This window comes from Macrobrachium rosenbergii, chromosome 9 (genome assembly GCF_040412425.1).
Source record: "Macrobrachium rosenbergii isolate ZJJX-2024 chromosome 9, ASM4041242v1, whole genome shotgun sequence".
NCBI lineage: Eukaryota > Metazoa > Arthropoda > Malacostraca > Decapoda > Palaemonidae > Macrobrachium > Macrobrachium rosenbergii.
This window is the reverse complement of record NC_089749.1, coordinates 55,182,402-55,197,264: the sequence shown is the minus strand read 5'-3', so window position 1 is coordinate 55,197,264 and position 14,863 is coordinate 55,182,402. Positions and strand designations below refer to the sequence as shown.

Here is a 14,863-nt window from a genome sequence, read left to right as displayed (position 1 = left end):
GAGATCTTGAGAAGTTAGCCCAGGACAGAGTTCGGTGGCATGAGTTTGAGGCCCTATGCATTCCCGTGGGTGCCACAGAAATGATTGATTGATATTAGGAGATGGCTCCTATTCATATAGAACAAACCCAAGGGGGCCATTGACTTGGAATTCAAGCTTCGAAAGAATAAGGTGTTCATTTGAAAGAAGTAACAGAATGTTAATAGAAAATACAGACAGAAGAGATCAGTTATTAGGGAAAAAAAATTGATTTAAATAGATAAAAAAGTGTAGGTAAATTATTTGGAAAAGGAATTAGGACCCCTCTTATCCAGACATCATGAAAAGTACTTTAAAGTCAAACCTGAGTACTTCTGTATTTGTTCATGTAATACTGTGAGATTCACCCAGAATGTAGTTACATCAGCCATCCCAGCATTACAGGCAGTCTATTTTTTTCACTGGTTTCATATTCCTTATACTGACTCCTGTATACAATACTATGCTCTGACTAACACTTGTAACTATAACAGTGATTTTCTTGCCCATTATACTGCACACACAATACGGTGTGCAGCAACCAACTGCATTTGTTTCATTGCTTATATGCATTTTTCAGACATTTATGCCCGAGAGACTGGTTCCAACAAGCAGGCTGCTAGTAAGAGCTGCGCACTGTCACTAGTAAGACAGCTCTATCATTTGAATGTAATTGAAGCATTCACAGGATCATTTAAGAAAAAGGAGGCAGAGCAGTTGAAGCCTTATGAAGTAAAACTTAGCCCAGAGTTAGTAACACAGTTGGATGGAATTATAAGGGCATCAAATGTAGAACCAGTAGATATGGTAAGGAAACTTTTGACTTGTAATGTGAATGCTTAATCATTTTCCTTTTTAAGAATTTTTCTGAATTCTTGATCAGTTTTTTCTCTCCTGTTTCTTGTCCCTTTCAGACTTAGGCCATTTAGTAATTCATCAGAGTAAGTAAGGGTGTAGGCTTGATTAGGTTATGTTCCTCAGAAGTTTGACTTTGGAGATAGTTATAATTTTGCACAGGTTTGGGGAAATATATAATTAAACATGTTTTGCACAAGTATGGGAGTCATTCTTTAGTAATAGTTAAGACTTTTTGATGTGTGAGAAGTTATATTTTAAAAAATTTTCCCCAAACAGGGATACATATAATCAAATGGGATACTATTCCAGTTGTAAGACCTATGAATCATTCTTCTGGGTGTATGTTCATATAATAATCATTTGGAAATCATCTCTTGCATTAGCAGTGAGAAACTGAAAGCAAGGACTGCCAAGGCCTACCAATTTCAAAAATGAACTGATCCATCAAATTCCATTTCATTGCAGTTCATGGGTTTATGCAATAACCTGCATCTATAAATTGACTAGGGTGGGTAGTGCATGGACTTCTACTTAGTAATGTACTGTCAGATGAATGGTAAAAAATTCAAGCTATCATGAGATGAACAATTGTTAATGTGAAAAGTAAGTCTTTATTCTACAGGAATTACATTATATTTGCAACCTGTTCTGATACCTTATTTTAAGTCCTTTATATTCATATAGGGAAAGTGTCCAGGGGTAACCATAAAGCTTTTGAATGAATGTGCACAATGTTCTCATAGGGGGCTAGAGCTGCCACTGCACCTCAAGCGGTGCACTTTAGGCATTACTTAGGGATTTTTGCAGCATCCCCTTTAGCTACAACCCCTTTATTCCTTTTATTGTACCTCAGTTCACATTCTCTTTTGTCCATCTTACTTTTCATAATCTAACAGTTGTTTCATAGTGCAACTGCAAGGTTTTCTTCCTGTTTCACCTTAAAAGCCTTTTTTTCTCTCAATATGCTTTTTGGCACTGAATGACCTCATAGGTCCTAATGCTTGGCCTTTGGCCTAAATTTTATATTCCATGCCAATATGGACATTGTAAGACCTGTCTCAAACTAACATAGCAGTATAAAAACTAAATCTCTTAGAAGTTAGTCAAATATTTAATTTACACATTTACACATGTTTAAATTAAGAGAAGTAATATATCTTATTGTATCAAAATATACCAGTTTAGTTCTTGAGTAAGCAAAGGAGGAGATCCTTTGTGAATTAATTTATTGACAGGATTGTTGTTAGTCATATTGTATATATAAATACTGTATATTACTTTATTGAAGATGCTCCTGAAGCTTTTTATGTAATGTCAATAAAATGTTTTAATGCATGATTCTTCTACGCTAGATCATGGTTTTTCAATTGTTGTTCACTCTCAGAATTGTTGAAAAGCATGGAACGAATTGTTGTATGTTTCACTAAGTCAGTGACTTTTTTTTCAGAGAGGTATTCCTCCACATGTCCCAGTAAATTTGGTACCCAATGTTCAGCTGGCTGAATTTGAGTGTTCAGATGGACCAGATACATTGAGCAGTGGTGTCGTTTCATGGTCACCACCTCAGCAGAATTGGAATCCCTGGACTGCATGTAACATCGATGTTGGACCGCTAGCCAATGTACGTAAGAGTAGAACATGTATGTGTGGGTGTAATATAGTGAAGATTCATGCATATTTAATGTAGATGAGTTTCTGTGATTGTTGTTGAAAGATCAAATCAAGCCCCATGGTCACTAGAGTGTAAATATCAAAAGGTTTTGATAGGATATTAGCTTTGTAGTAGAGTGATTTTTTGTTTGACATTGCTTGTTGTTCCTTAACTGGTAAATATTTATTGAGTACAGTAAATTGAAATCAGGAACGGAATGCAGCGCCTTTAGATGTATATACACACAATACTTTCTTAGAAGTTGCTTAGATAAAGTATCCAGTTCTTTTTCCCACAGATGGATCTTGATGAACATAGTGTAGAACTCCAAAGGTTACACCAACGTCGCCTCCAGGATGACAGCACCCTCCAGGCCATTATAGATAAGAGGTATTCACTCCCAGTGTATAACAAAAAACAAGAGATCCTGGAAGCAATTTATGATAACCCAGTCACTATAATAAGAGGCAACACTGGCTGTGGAAAGACAACACAGGTAAGTTTTGCCTGCTATTTTTTATTGAATAATGTGTGAAGATGGCAAAATTGACCATGTACCCAAATATATTTTTTCATGAATTGTATCTACTGTAGATGGACATCTCAGACTCTTTTTTTTTTTTTTTGTTTTGTTTTTTTTTACACACACACACACACACACACACACACACACACACACACACACACACACACACACACACACACACACACACACACACACACACACACACACACACACACACACACACACACACACACACACACACACACACACACACTGGTTTAATGCTAGACACACTAATTTTTTTATTACTTTTGAACTCATTTCTGTGCCCATGGTGCTAGAAAAGTAGGTCAGCATGACCATAGAGTCACATTTACAGACTTGAAGGTGCATGTGAAGGGCTTAATTGTAAATTAGGTTAAAAAATTAAGAGCATGGTTGGTTTTTAAAGTCAAACAAAGGTGGGAGCAACCAAGGGAAACACTAGAAAATGCTATTATTTGATATGCAGTTGGCATGTGTTTGCAGGGCGTAATGGCTCTTAGCTGTAACATTAATTTCATGACTGATGTATTAACTACACTGTTGTCCCTTCTGACAATGTAGTTTCTTCAGTGAATCCTGTCTTAGCTTTTTTTCTCTCAGACAAAATATTTGTTGATGAACTGTCTATATATATAAGCACTTTATTAAAAATGTGCTTAAAGCTAGAGGCTTTGGCCACACTCAAATCCCTTAGACCTTGGCCTAAAGCAGCAAGAGTAAATGTACAGACAGGCCATTTGTTTGTAAACATGTAGTATAGAGATCAGTGAGAAATACGCATTATTTTTCATTTATATTTATCTATCATTACTGTATAGATGTAAATATTAGTTCAGATTTCCTGGTAACTATAAAAATGCCAAGTTTGTGCTGTATACGGATGTTTTTCAAGTGTTGGCTAAGGGAAATTGAAAGTGATGGAAAAACTTTTCATGTCCCCATGGGGAAAACTTCGAAACCAGGCAAAGGGCTAGAGAAATACTAAATTCAAACACTGAAAAGTCGGTTTTGTGTTCTGCTTATGTAATATATTTTGTTTTTTGTAGAACATTTTTTAGGATGTATAGTAAGTGTGTCATGATTTTTATTGTTTATATAATTATATTTATTGGCCGACATACAGTTGTCTCCTTTGACATTACAAATTAATAAATGATTTGTAACTTTTATGTTGTTGTCTGACATATAATTTATCCCATTGACATAATTTCAGACTGGGAATAAATTATTCATTGCTGAACAGTATTTTATAGTTAAATAGTGGAAATAAACCCCAAATATTAATGAATTGCCAAGTGTAGTCAGAGTGGAGAGGCAGACATGATGTTACACACTACACTTACCAACAACAAATTCCTGCGCACCCTGCGCAAGGGTAGATCTTGTGTTTTGTAGATCTTGTTCAGCATCGTTGGGACCAAACCTGTTCCAGAGAAGAAAATATTCCTACTAATTGGGCACTTACCCTCTCAGTTCCCATGTTCTACCAAGTGTTTGTTATATTTTCTCAAGTACTTTGCAAAACATTACAAAAAAGAAAAATATTGTTACATATACTGTTTTGTGGTTCACCTCCCCTTAGTGCACAAATATCCCAGGTAACATTATTAATAATGTATCAAAGGGGTTTCTTATCAAAATACAGTGTCCAAACACACCTCAGCCACCCACTACAACATGAAGTTTTCCAAGTTACTCGCACCTGATCTTTGTCATTCTGTCCACCTGTGTTGCTAGTCTTTTGGGTTGGTAACACTCAAGGTTGTTTCCTCATGCACCACCCCTGAGACAGCTACAGCATCATTATCACCTTTCCTCCTGTCCCCAAGGCTTACTTCTTATAACACAGCACAGGGACACTGTGCACCAAACACTTTGTAGTGTAACTGTTCAATATCTTTCCAAAACATGATATCTTTGAGAATGAGTTCACACTGAAAGCCTTGCACGAAGAAACTGGAATTCAGTCATAGCTGCTTTTTAATTTCTGAATGGCCGTTTGACCCATGGGCCCAAACAAGAGATGATATATTTGATAGCAATTACTGTACTTACAAAAATGGGACCATCAATGAAAATTCGTGGGAAAGTAGGTTTTCGGAGGGATTGAATGCTGATTTATCATAGTTTTACCTCGGATTAGGAAAGATAGCGCAAGATACCGAACCTCAACAGTGGCTCAGTTTGACTGTAGATGGCACTAAAGGTTCTTTTAATCTTTCAGTGCCAGCTGCAATGTGATCTGCATTTTTCACATTCATTTCTTCCTTTTGCTATTAATGTTGATTATAGTATCTAGATTTTACATGCTTTTATGGTAATATTATTGTGTTACTCTGTGAATATATGATATCGAATCTATAAAAATTTGTTATCCTTTATCCAAACCTAATTATGTAGGTTGTAAGCTACTCTAAACACACTCATCTTACCACATATTTATTTTTGTTTTTAACAGGTTTGCCAGTATATACTTGATGACTGTATCCAGTCAGGTTCAGGTGCATACTGCAACATTATTGTCACCCAGCCCAGACGAATATCTGCAGTTTCAGTGGCTGATCGTGTTGCTCAGGAACGCGGAGAGGATTTGGGTAACAGTGTTGGGTATTCAGTGAGGTTTGAATCCATTCTCCCAAGGCCCTTTGGTGGAGTGCTTTTCTGCACAGTAGGTGTTCTACTTCGAAAATTAGAAGCCGGTTTGAGAGGTGTATCCCATGTCATTGTTGACGAAATTCATGAGAGAGACATCAATACAGATTTCATCCTTATTGTTCTTCGTGACATGGTAAGTTTTTATTTAAAATTAGATTTTAAAGAGAGCTTTTTCAGGAAGCAATGCAGCAAGCACATATTAAAACTGCATATGATTGTATATGTACAGTGTATATATATATATATTTACTATGAAGTGATGTGACCCACTGTTTTGAAGTCTCCTGTCAGGGTGAGAGAGCCCATTTAATTGGACCTACATTAGTATTTTTCTGTTGTAAAATTAATTTCCTAATTTCTTTTTAATTGACAGGTCCGTGCATTTCCAGATCTTCGTATCATTCTTATGTCAGCCACCATAGATATAAGCCTGTTCTCAGATTATTTTGAAAACCCTGTTGTGGTAGAAATTTCAGGTCGGGCTTATCCTGTACAACAATACTTCTTGGAAGATTGTGTTGAGCTTACAAAGTTTGTTCCTGTTCCCGACAGCAAGAAGAAAAACAAGAAGGTTAGTACTCTGTGCACCTCAGACATTTGTCCTTGATTAATTATGAATAACAGTTATGTAGGGAGTTTCTCTCTCTCTCTCTCTCTCTCTCTCTCTCTCTCACGGGAATCTAGGGAAATGCTAGTGGCAGTTTTACTAATTAATGTAAATTTTCTTATTAATGTAAATTTTCTTGTTAATCATGGATGCATCATTTGTGAACTTGGTTATTAATAATGTGCTTTATCACCAGAAAATACTTTGAAATTAACTATTAAAGCAAGCTACTTTAGACTAATGCCCATTTGTAAATAGAGAGAAAGCAAAGACAAGAGAGAGTGCATTGTGGAAGAAAGTAGAAAATAAAATTGTGCGTATATGTACATCAGTTGAGCGTTTCAGTTCAGTTAGTAATCAAACAATAGTAAGATTAATGTTGAAACAGATACCACTTTCAAAAAACATCTATTTGAGAAAATTAATGGTGTTGCCAATTTAAAGAAAATTTTTAGTCCAGTGTTGTAAACATTTGAAGGTTTTGTGATGTAAAGATATCTTAATTAAACTGAATTGGTTTACTAAATTTTATCTTCAACTGAAGTAGTAGAAGATCAAGAAAGATGTGAATTTGATGACCAACACACATTTTACTAGTTTTTACCCATGATGATAAAGCTGAATTTACAAATCCAGAGAAGCTTGTTAATATTTTTCTGTAATGCAAGTATCATTGTGCTTTGGTAGGACAAGGACGATGAGCTACCTGGTGATGAACCCGAAGAAAATATGAATTACGTGAAATCAGACGAGTACTCGAACGAAACTAAACGTGCTTTGGCTATGATGAGTGAAAAGGATATGAGCTTCGAGCTGATTGAAGCATTGCTGAAATACATCAAGGACCTCAACACTCCTGGGGCTGTCTTGGTATTTCTTCCTGGGTGGAATCTTATATTTGCTCTGATGAAGCATCTGAATCATCATCCAGCGTTTAGTAAGTTAATTGAGGTCCTCTTTAGTAATGCATGAATGAAGAAGTATAAAGTATTAATAAATGAAGACACTTAAGAACATGTTTTTAGAGTAAGGTTGTACAGTTGCGTGCTGCGAGTCAATTCGTTTATCCATGTCTCTTACAAAAATTTTATGTTCAAAGTTAAGGTGCTTAGTTTTCACAATTTTTTTAACATTCTAGGTCACTTAATTCTATGTATGTATGCTACAAGATCAGGGGAGATGATATCAATTATATATAGTTTTCTGGGTACCTTTTTCCAGTTAGTTTTCAAATGGCAGTCTTTTCCTTTAGGAAATGATGGACAGTTACAAAGATGTCCATTTCAAACTTGAATGTTGATGTGCTGTTAATTTACATTCTAGTAAATCTAGTAGAAAGTCTGCCATTGCCAATTTGCAGTTACTAAAGTGTTGTCAACACTTATAACTTTAATTTGTTTTGCATGATTTTAGAGTAATTAGAAAGAATTCTGTTTTAGTGATGTAAAGATAAAATATTGAAGATTTGTTTTTCTTTCTACTGTATAGTTTATCCCAAGAACAAAAGCATAATTTTTAACCATGAGACCTAAAATTTTAGCTACTTGCTGTTTTTCTTGGTTATACGCCTATATGCCAAAGAGCTTGGAATGCACTTATATTTCCATTGTGTGCCCTCAGGTTTGGACTTGGATGGCAATTTAGTGTAATTTGAATGTTTCCATATCTTTTCAGGTAGTCGTGATTACTGTATCTTACCATTGCATTCTCAGTTGCCGCGTGAAGATCAGAGAAGAGTGTTTGAACCTGTACCTCCAGGTGTGACTAAGGTAGGATTTCAATGTTTGGTGATGGCTTCCTTTCACATTACTATGATTAATCACATTACTATGATTAATGTGGCCAATTAATTAGTTTTACCAGTTGGTACTCCTGTTACTATATATTTTCAGATTATCCTTGCTACCAATATTGCTGAAACTTCAATCACCATCGATGACGTCGTCTTTGTGATTGACTCCTGCAAAGCAAAAATGAAGCTCTTTACATCTCATAACAACATGACAAATTATGCCACCGTTTGGGCATCACGTACAAACCTCGAGCAACGAAAGGGTCGTGCAGGCAGAGTCAGACCTGGTTTCTGCTTCCATCTTTGCAGTAGAGTAAGTTACTATTCAGTTTTTGGCTAACTTCATACTTTTGGCTAAGCTGACTTTGGTTGAACTGTGTGTTTCTTTACAAGTGTGAAACTCACTAGGATTATTCTGTCTTGTGATAAATATTGAGCCTAATGGTGTTAAGTGTGGGATATCACATTTTGAAACTGCTCTTCGTGAGTGGATAGAAAGTTATGTCACCAAGCAAACTCGCGTTCTCCTTTTTTTATCGTAAAATGAAAAGTGCACTAAACTCTTAGTTGTGGAAGAGGAAGAGGTTATTTCTTAGAATACTCTGTAAATTCATTGTTAGAAATTAGACGTAGCAGGATGAATAAAAACTGATACAGGAAGTACAAGGGTTTTCGGAAGGAAGATGTGGGAGGGGTAGACCATGAGAGACATTGCTAAGAATGATGAGCAAAGCAGCAGAGGAGTGCTGGGATTACCTGGGAAAATAGCACAGCATATTAAAATTATTATTTAAATGCTGAAAGAATAATTTTTTTGGACCGTGGTAAATGGCAGACTTATTAAATAAGCTTTTCCAGTAAAAATTATTACATAGTTTAACCAGACTACAGTGCTTACAAGTTTAAGCTTGTTGCCCTGGTTAGGTGTAAATTGTCACCTGTACATACTTTTGTCATCAGTAATGACATGGTGAAGAATATATGAAGAAATCAGATCCATTAAAGGTATGTCTGATAGTAGTGATATGGGTTTTGCTTTTTATCATACAATGCAAAAAAAAAAAAAAAATAGAACCAGTAGTCAACAAGATTTGGAAAGTTGAAATGATATAAGGAAAAAGGCTGCTATGATCTTTTAAGTGCTTTGTAGGTATTTCTGAACATGCTGTATTTACAGGCACGCTTTGACAGCCTTGATGAACATATGACTCCTGAGATGTTCCGAACACCACTTCATGAAGTTTCCCTGTCAATCAAGTTGTTGCGTCTTGGATCCATTGGAGAGTTCCTTTCAAAGGCGGTGCAGGCACCTCCCATAGATGCTGTAATTGAAGCTGAAGTCATTTTAAGAGGTACTGTAGTTCTGATGTACTTCATCTTTGAGATCTTAAAATTTGAAAATGTGCTCTTTCACTTGGATATGTAGGTATTCCATGTTACACATTATGAGCAGTTTATTAAAATTCTTAAAATTTTGTTAAGTGGATAAGACCACCAGATATGTGTTGTTTACTTTGTTATTAAAATTAATTTATACATCATTGTAACTGTTTTAAGAGTGAATTTTACTGGTTTGTGTGTTGCATTAGATAATGTTGCCAAAAATTATATTGGCTAAAATTTTAGTAGAACTGCATTACGTGGAAATAGGGGAAAATATGTTATAACTAACAATATTGACTTTTCTCAGAGAATGATTTGCTCAAGTAGTGGATTTAGGTTCAACAATTGTGAGAAGTTCAATGTGCTGCTTTCACTGGTTAAAACTTGTGACATTTGGTTGGATGATATCAGAAGCTTTTTGAACCAGACCACCCATTCAAAGCTGGTGCGGTAAATTTGAGTTACTCTTTTTCAGAAATGAAGTGTTTGGACAGACATGATGAGTTAACACCCCTTGGACGAATATTGGCCCGTTTACCCATTGAGCCACGGTTAGGGAAGATGGTGATATTAGGATCTATTTTCTTCTGTGGGGATGCTATGTGTACAATAGCTGCCCATAATTCCACCTCCCCAGAAATCTTTATCATTCGTATGTATTTTGCATTGGCATCATTCGTATGTATTTTGCATTGGCTTTTTGATATGAAGAAAAATGTTTTGGCAATGATATACCGTAACCTTTTTTTACTGTAATAAGATATTTTGTGGAATACAGTATATTTGATATGCTGAACTCACTGCATTCTTCTCAAAGTTGATTTTATCTGCAGCTCCTGAATTCAGGCGACTGAGTCCTTTCCAGAAAGCATTCTCTGGCAACCGTTTTAGTGATCACATTGCAGCCCTCAATGCATTTAACTGTTGGGAAGAGGCTCGTGTGGGTGGAGAAGATGCAGAAATCAATTTCTGTGATTACAAGGGACTTTCAATGCCAACCCTGCGTGTAACTTGGGAAGCTAAGGTAGTTTACATTAGTCAAGTAGCTTTTATGTGCCTCATAATTTTAGCCATTTATGGTTAAATCTACATGTGGGGTATGTTTATAATTTCTCTGGTACTCAGCCACATGCAAATCAGTAGTTTTTGAGTAGTAAAGTGTTTGAATGACTTTATATCTTCTGAAAAAGATAAACATTGACTTCTTGTATTCTTTAGTAGTAAAGAGTCTTTATTTTAACAGAACCAGCTCAAAGAACTAATGGTGGCAGCTGGTTTCCCAGAGGAGTGTCTTCTCCCACAGACCTATAATTTTGTTGGCCCTGATCCTAAAGTTGATGTCCTGGTAGGTCTCATGACTTTAGGACATTACCCTAACGTCTGTGTTCATAAGGAAAAACGAAAGGTTAGTTAAACCCACATTTATATATTCCTCTACTGACGAATCAATTAAGTTTGATTTGATTGAGGTTATTCTGTTGAAGCATAATTTATTTGAAATGAGTAGGATGCTTTATATATAAGAAATACCCCACAAGTACTTTTTTTTTTTTAGGTGCTAACACAGGAGTCCAAAGCTGCTCTCATCCATAAATCTTCTGTTAATTGCAGTAACAAGGAAATTCATTACCCATCACCATTCTTTGTATTTGGAGAAAAGGTAAGATATATATATATATATATAATATATATATATATATATATATATATATATATATATATATATATATATATATTTTTTTTTTTTTTTTTTTTTTTTCTCTTTCTTTATTTGGTGTAGAACATATGTAGAAACTACCCCAAATGGTTCTTGAACCCCATTGATGTGCACAAAATTTGTGGTTCAGACTTTAGTGCTAATGAGAGAGAAAGGGATTTTTATCAAAGTGGTATTCATGATTGGAATGAAAAATTTTTATTCAGTGTTGTATAGTGTTTGTGTTAATTAGTATCTAAAAGTACAAGTTATTTGGTTGAGAAAAGCATTATTTTTGAAGTTTAAATTTTTCCAAAATTTGCCTTAAGCTGCTGAGGCTAGGCTATTATACTCTATATCATTTACTGAAACATTGAATAATATACAACGCACTTTACTTACTGATATACACAAATTAATCATATTGCATTAAAGGTTAGTAACTTTATGAAAGTAAGGAGTAAAATAACAGTAAAAGTTTTCGGAGAGAAAGAGGAGGAGGAAGTAGACTGACATTTATATTGCTCATAGAAGTCAAATTTACTTGTAATCACCAAATGAACTGAGAATGAAAATTTTGTAAATTCAATGTAAATATTCTCACTTCATTTGTGGACTATTGTACATGTGAATTGCACTTTCATGGGCAATTGCGTGAATGTCTGTTTACTTCTTTCCCCTCTCCTTCCTTGGATTGCATTTTTTTAATTTACAAAGTATTGATAAAGTTGATATCCCTTAATAACAAGTGATTAATATGAAAAATAACCTAGAGAGAAAGACAGGCAAGCAAACGCCAAAGTCTATATGAAAAAAACTTTGACCGAGCAAGAAATACATAATGCATACTTGTGTACACACACACACACACACACACACACACACACACACACACACACACACACACACACACACACACACACACACTCTCTCTCTCTCTCTCTCTCTCTCTCTCTCTCTCTCTCTCTCTCTCTCTCTCTCTCTCTCTCTCTCTCTCTCTCTCTCTCTGATACAATAAAAATGTTGTGTCAGAGAGAGAGAGAAGTGAAGTGCACACAGTAATTGTGTAGTGTTTTGCAACTATGTTAATAAAAGCAAACTTTTTTAATTTTATATCATATGTTTTGGGTATTTTACATAACTTGTACATCTCGGTAGATGGAATCACTGCAGTGGGTACCCTTTTGTTAAGCTATACAGTACAGTATTGTATTGTGTGTTTTTAGCAGTTCATTATCTGAAATTGAATTAGTAATTACTCTTCCAAATTGAATGTTAAATATAAGATACTAGTTAGTAGAGGCTTTTAATTATGTTATAAGGGATTGTTGTACACTTATATACTTAGGATGTGTGAGTTGGCTCCAGGTTATCATCTGGGCTATATGTAAACCACCTTTTCTTAATGGTTTTTCGTTATCTACTGGGAGGGCAGGCATCCCCCAACTGTTTAGAATAGCTAAGTTCATGGAGACCACTAATTGGCTGTTGTAAACGATGAGGCTTTGTGCCTTGTTTAACACTGAATGTGCTTTATAATTTCTTTTCTTATCTCACTGTTTCTAAGTGTGCATTATTTTGATCCAGATTCGTACAAGAGCTGTGTCTTGTAAGCAGATGACTATGGTAACTCCAATACATCTGATGCTGTTTGGTGCTCGAAGAGTTGAAGCCGTTGAGGGTGTTGTAAGTATTTTAAGAAATTTGGGCTTTTTTTTTAATTTGCAAAAAAAAAAAAAATTTTATATGTCAAAATTTCACTTTGTAATACGTGAATAGTTTAGGTAGATCTTGTTCCATCTTCGTTGTTCTTGTTGGTCAGATTGTAAATTGACAGTTATTTGACAACTTTGTAAATTTCTTAAAAGTAATGAAAATGGTTGTTGTATTTGTATGATGCTGTCTTGTATTAAAGTTCAGTGATTTGTTTTTTAAACTGAAGAGGAATATACTTAAAGTATTTTGACCTTTTAGTTGGGTTATTTTTTTGGCAGTGCTTATTGTGTATGATAAGTTTACTTCTTAGTGTGGTGCATTTTTATAATTTGACCACAAAACATGATCCTTTAAATGAAGAACAGTTTTCAGCCATAGACCAAGGAAATGGCTAGTGTCCTACATTTTCTGCCTCATTCTTTTTATTACCTTCCTCATTATTATGGCAGTTTCCATTTAATGACATTGCTTCTTTAGTATCTGAAGTTTTTATAGGTACTGTAACATAAAGAAATTTTTATTAGAATCACCTTCATCTTCCATTAACCCATTCATAAAAATTTTGAAAAGTTGTAATTGAGTAGGTAAAATCTAAACTTTATTATCAATAGACAAATCCCTCAAGCCAGTACTGTGAGTGCTAAATAAATTAGCTTTGTGGTCTTGCGAAACTACTGAATAATAATAGAAAGTTTTGCGTCAATTTCTTTTTTTTATTTGGCGTACTTTTGATATCCCTTAGATTTTTGTCATGATTCATTATAACTTTGCACAGCTGTAAATTTGACAATTTGTATAATAATTTTCATCTAAAACTGCAAAGGAAGCAGGCCAGGGATTAATTCTGGAAACGGATAGGTCCACAAGGTTTACTATAGTTAGAGAGGAAGTTAAAAACTTTTGTCAGGGAGAAAAAACCAAGAGTGAGAGCAACAATAATGGTTTAATGCTGTATTAATGATCTAAAGAATAAGTTTTTAAGAATGCAGGAGGAAAAATTGAAAAGGAAGAGTTAACCATAGAACTTTTAATTAAATTACATTTTAGATGTAATATAAACAGGGTTTTTTCTTTGTCCCATTGAGCCTGTAATCAGTCTTCCTTATGGGATGAAATCCCAATCCCAGTCTTGCTGAACTGTGTAAGTCAAGATCCAGAAGTTTCCTGCTGTACAAGCCCTGACCTGTCTACTGAGTGTCTGTGCTGCTGCTTTACTTTTCCTTGATGAAAAAGAAGTGAGCTCAATGGAATAGGAGGCAGGCAAGCCCTATGTGATTATGGGTTTGTACAAAGAAACTGGTCATAAAGTTCATGTTGCTCAGTTCAATATATGTGTCTTCATTAGTTAGGCAGTAGGGAAGCTGTTATTTTATTTTTAAGGTTATAAAAACAATTTCTGATCACTGGATTTCTCAAAGAAAACACTTTTATATTCAGCCATGCTAAATGTTCAGATTTTACTTGTTTTATGTATGTACCTTATTTGAAATGGTATTACAGCAGTATTATTATTTTTTAGAACATTTTACTATCTCCATAAAAACAGTCACTTCAATGGAATTTTGTTGTAGGAGCTACTTGTTTTAATTTTGAATTTGTTTTTCAAAACTAGTGTTTTAATTTTAAATTTTTCAAAACTAGCCAAAATTTCTTTTAAGAAATTTTGCATACAAAAATTGAGAGGGAAACAAGGTTTTGATTTGTTTCTATGGGCCAGTATTAAATTGTTTGTTATGTAGAATTTAGCCAGCTTTGGACTTGCAAACCCTCAAATATGAATGTTTGTGAGCCCATGCTTAAGTTGACAAATTGTAAAGATTGGATTGGTGTTAGTACCTGGTTTTTGTCATGTGGATATTCTATTTTCATTTTTCAATCCATGTAATGTGTGAAGTAGATTTTGAACTGTTGTTAACAAATAGAATGAGCATTTTCCC

At 34.8% G+C, this 14,863-nt stretch overlaps 2 protein-coding genes across 4 annotated transcripts in view; one reads left to right on the top strand and one right to left on the bottom strand.

Moving 5' to 3' along the window:
* Positions 1-14,863, bottom strand: part of LOC136841836 (uncharacterized) — a 125,792-nt gene that overhangs the window by 76,266 nt on the left and 34,663 nt on the right. The window lies entirely within an intron of this gene.
* LOC136841834 (ATP-dependent RNA helicase A-like) overlaps positions 1-14,863 on the top strand; it is a 34,418-nt gene that overhangs the window by 14,677 nt on the left and 4,878 nt on the right. For all 3 annotated transcript variants that reach the window (XM_067109210.1, XM_067109212.1, XM_067109211.1), the window contains 14 exons: positions 599-825; positions 2,324-2,497; positions 2,826-3,023; positions 5,536-5,865; positions 6,106-6,303; positions 7,027-7,276; positions 8,014-8,108; positions 8,232-8,444; positions 9,309-9,483; positions 9,990-10,166; positions 10,348-10,538; positions 10,758-10,919; positions 11,070-11,174; positions 12,798-12,896. In XM_067109210.1, coding sequence (XP_066965311.1) covers positions 599-825; positions 2,324-2,497; positions 2,826-3,023; positions 5,536-5,865; positions 6,106-6,303; positions 7,027-7,276; positions 8,014-8,108; positions 8,232-8,444; positions 9,309-9,483; positions 9,990-10,166; positions 10,348-10,538; positions 10,758-10,919; positions 11,070-11,174; positions 12,798-12,896 — 2,594 coding nt within the window. The remainder of the gene's footprint in view (positions 1-598; positions 826-2,323; positions 2,498-2,825; positions 3,024-5,535; positions 5,866-6,105; positions 6,304-7,026; positions 7,277-8,013; positions 8,109-8,231; positions 8,445-9,308; positions 9,484-9,989; positions 10,167-10,347; positions 10,539-10,757; positions 10,920-11,069; positions 11,175-12,797; positions 12,897-14,863) is intronic.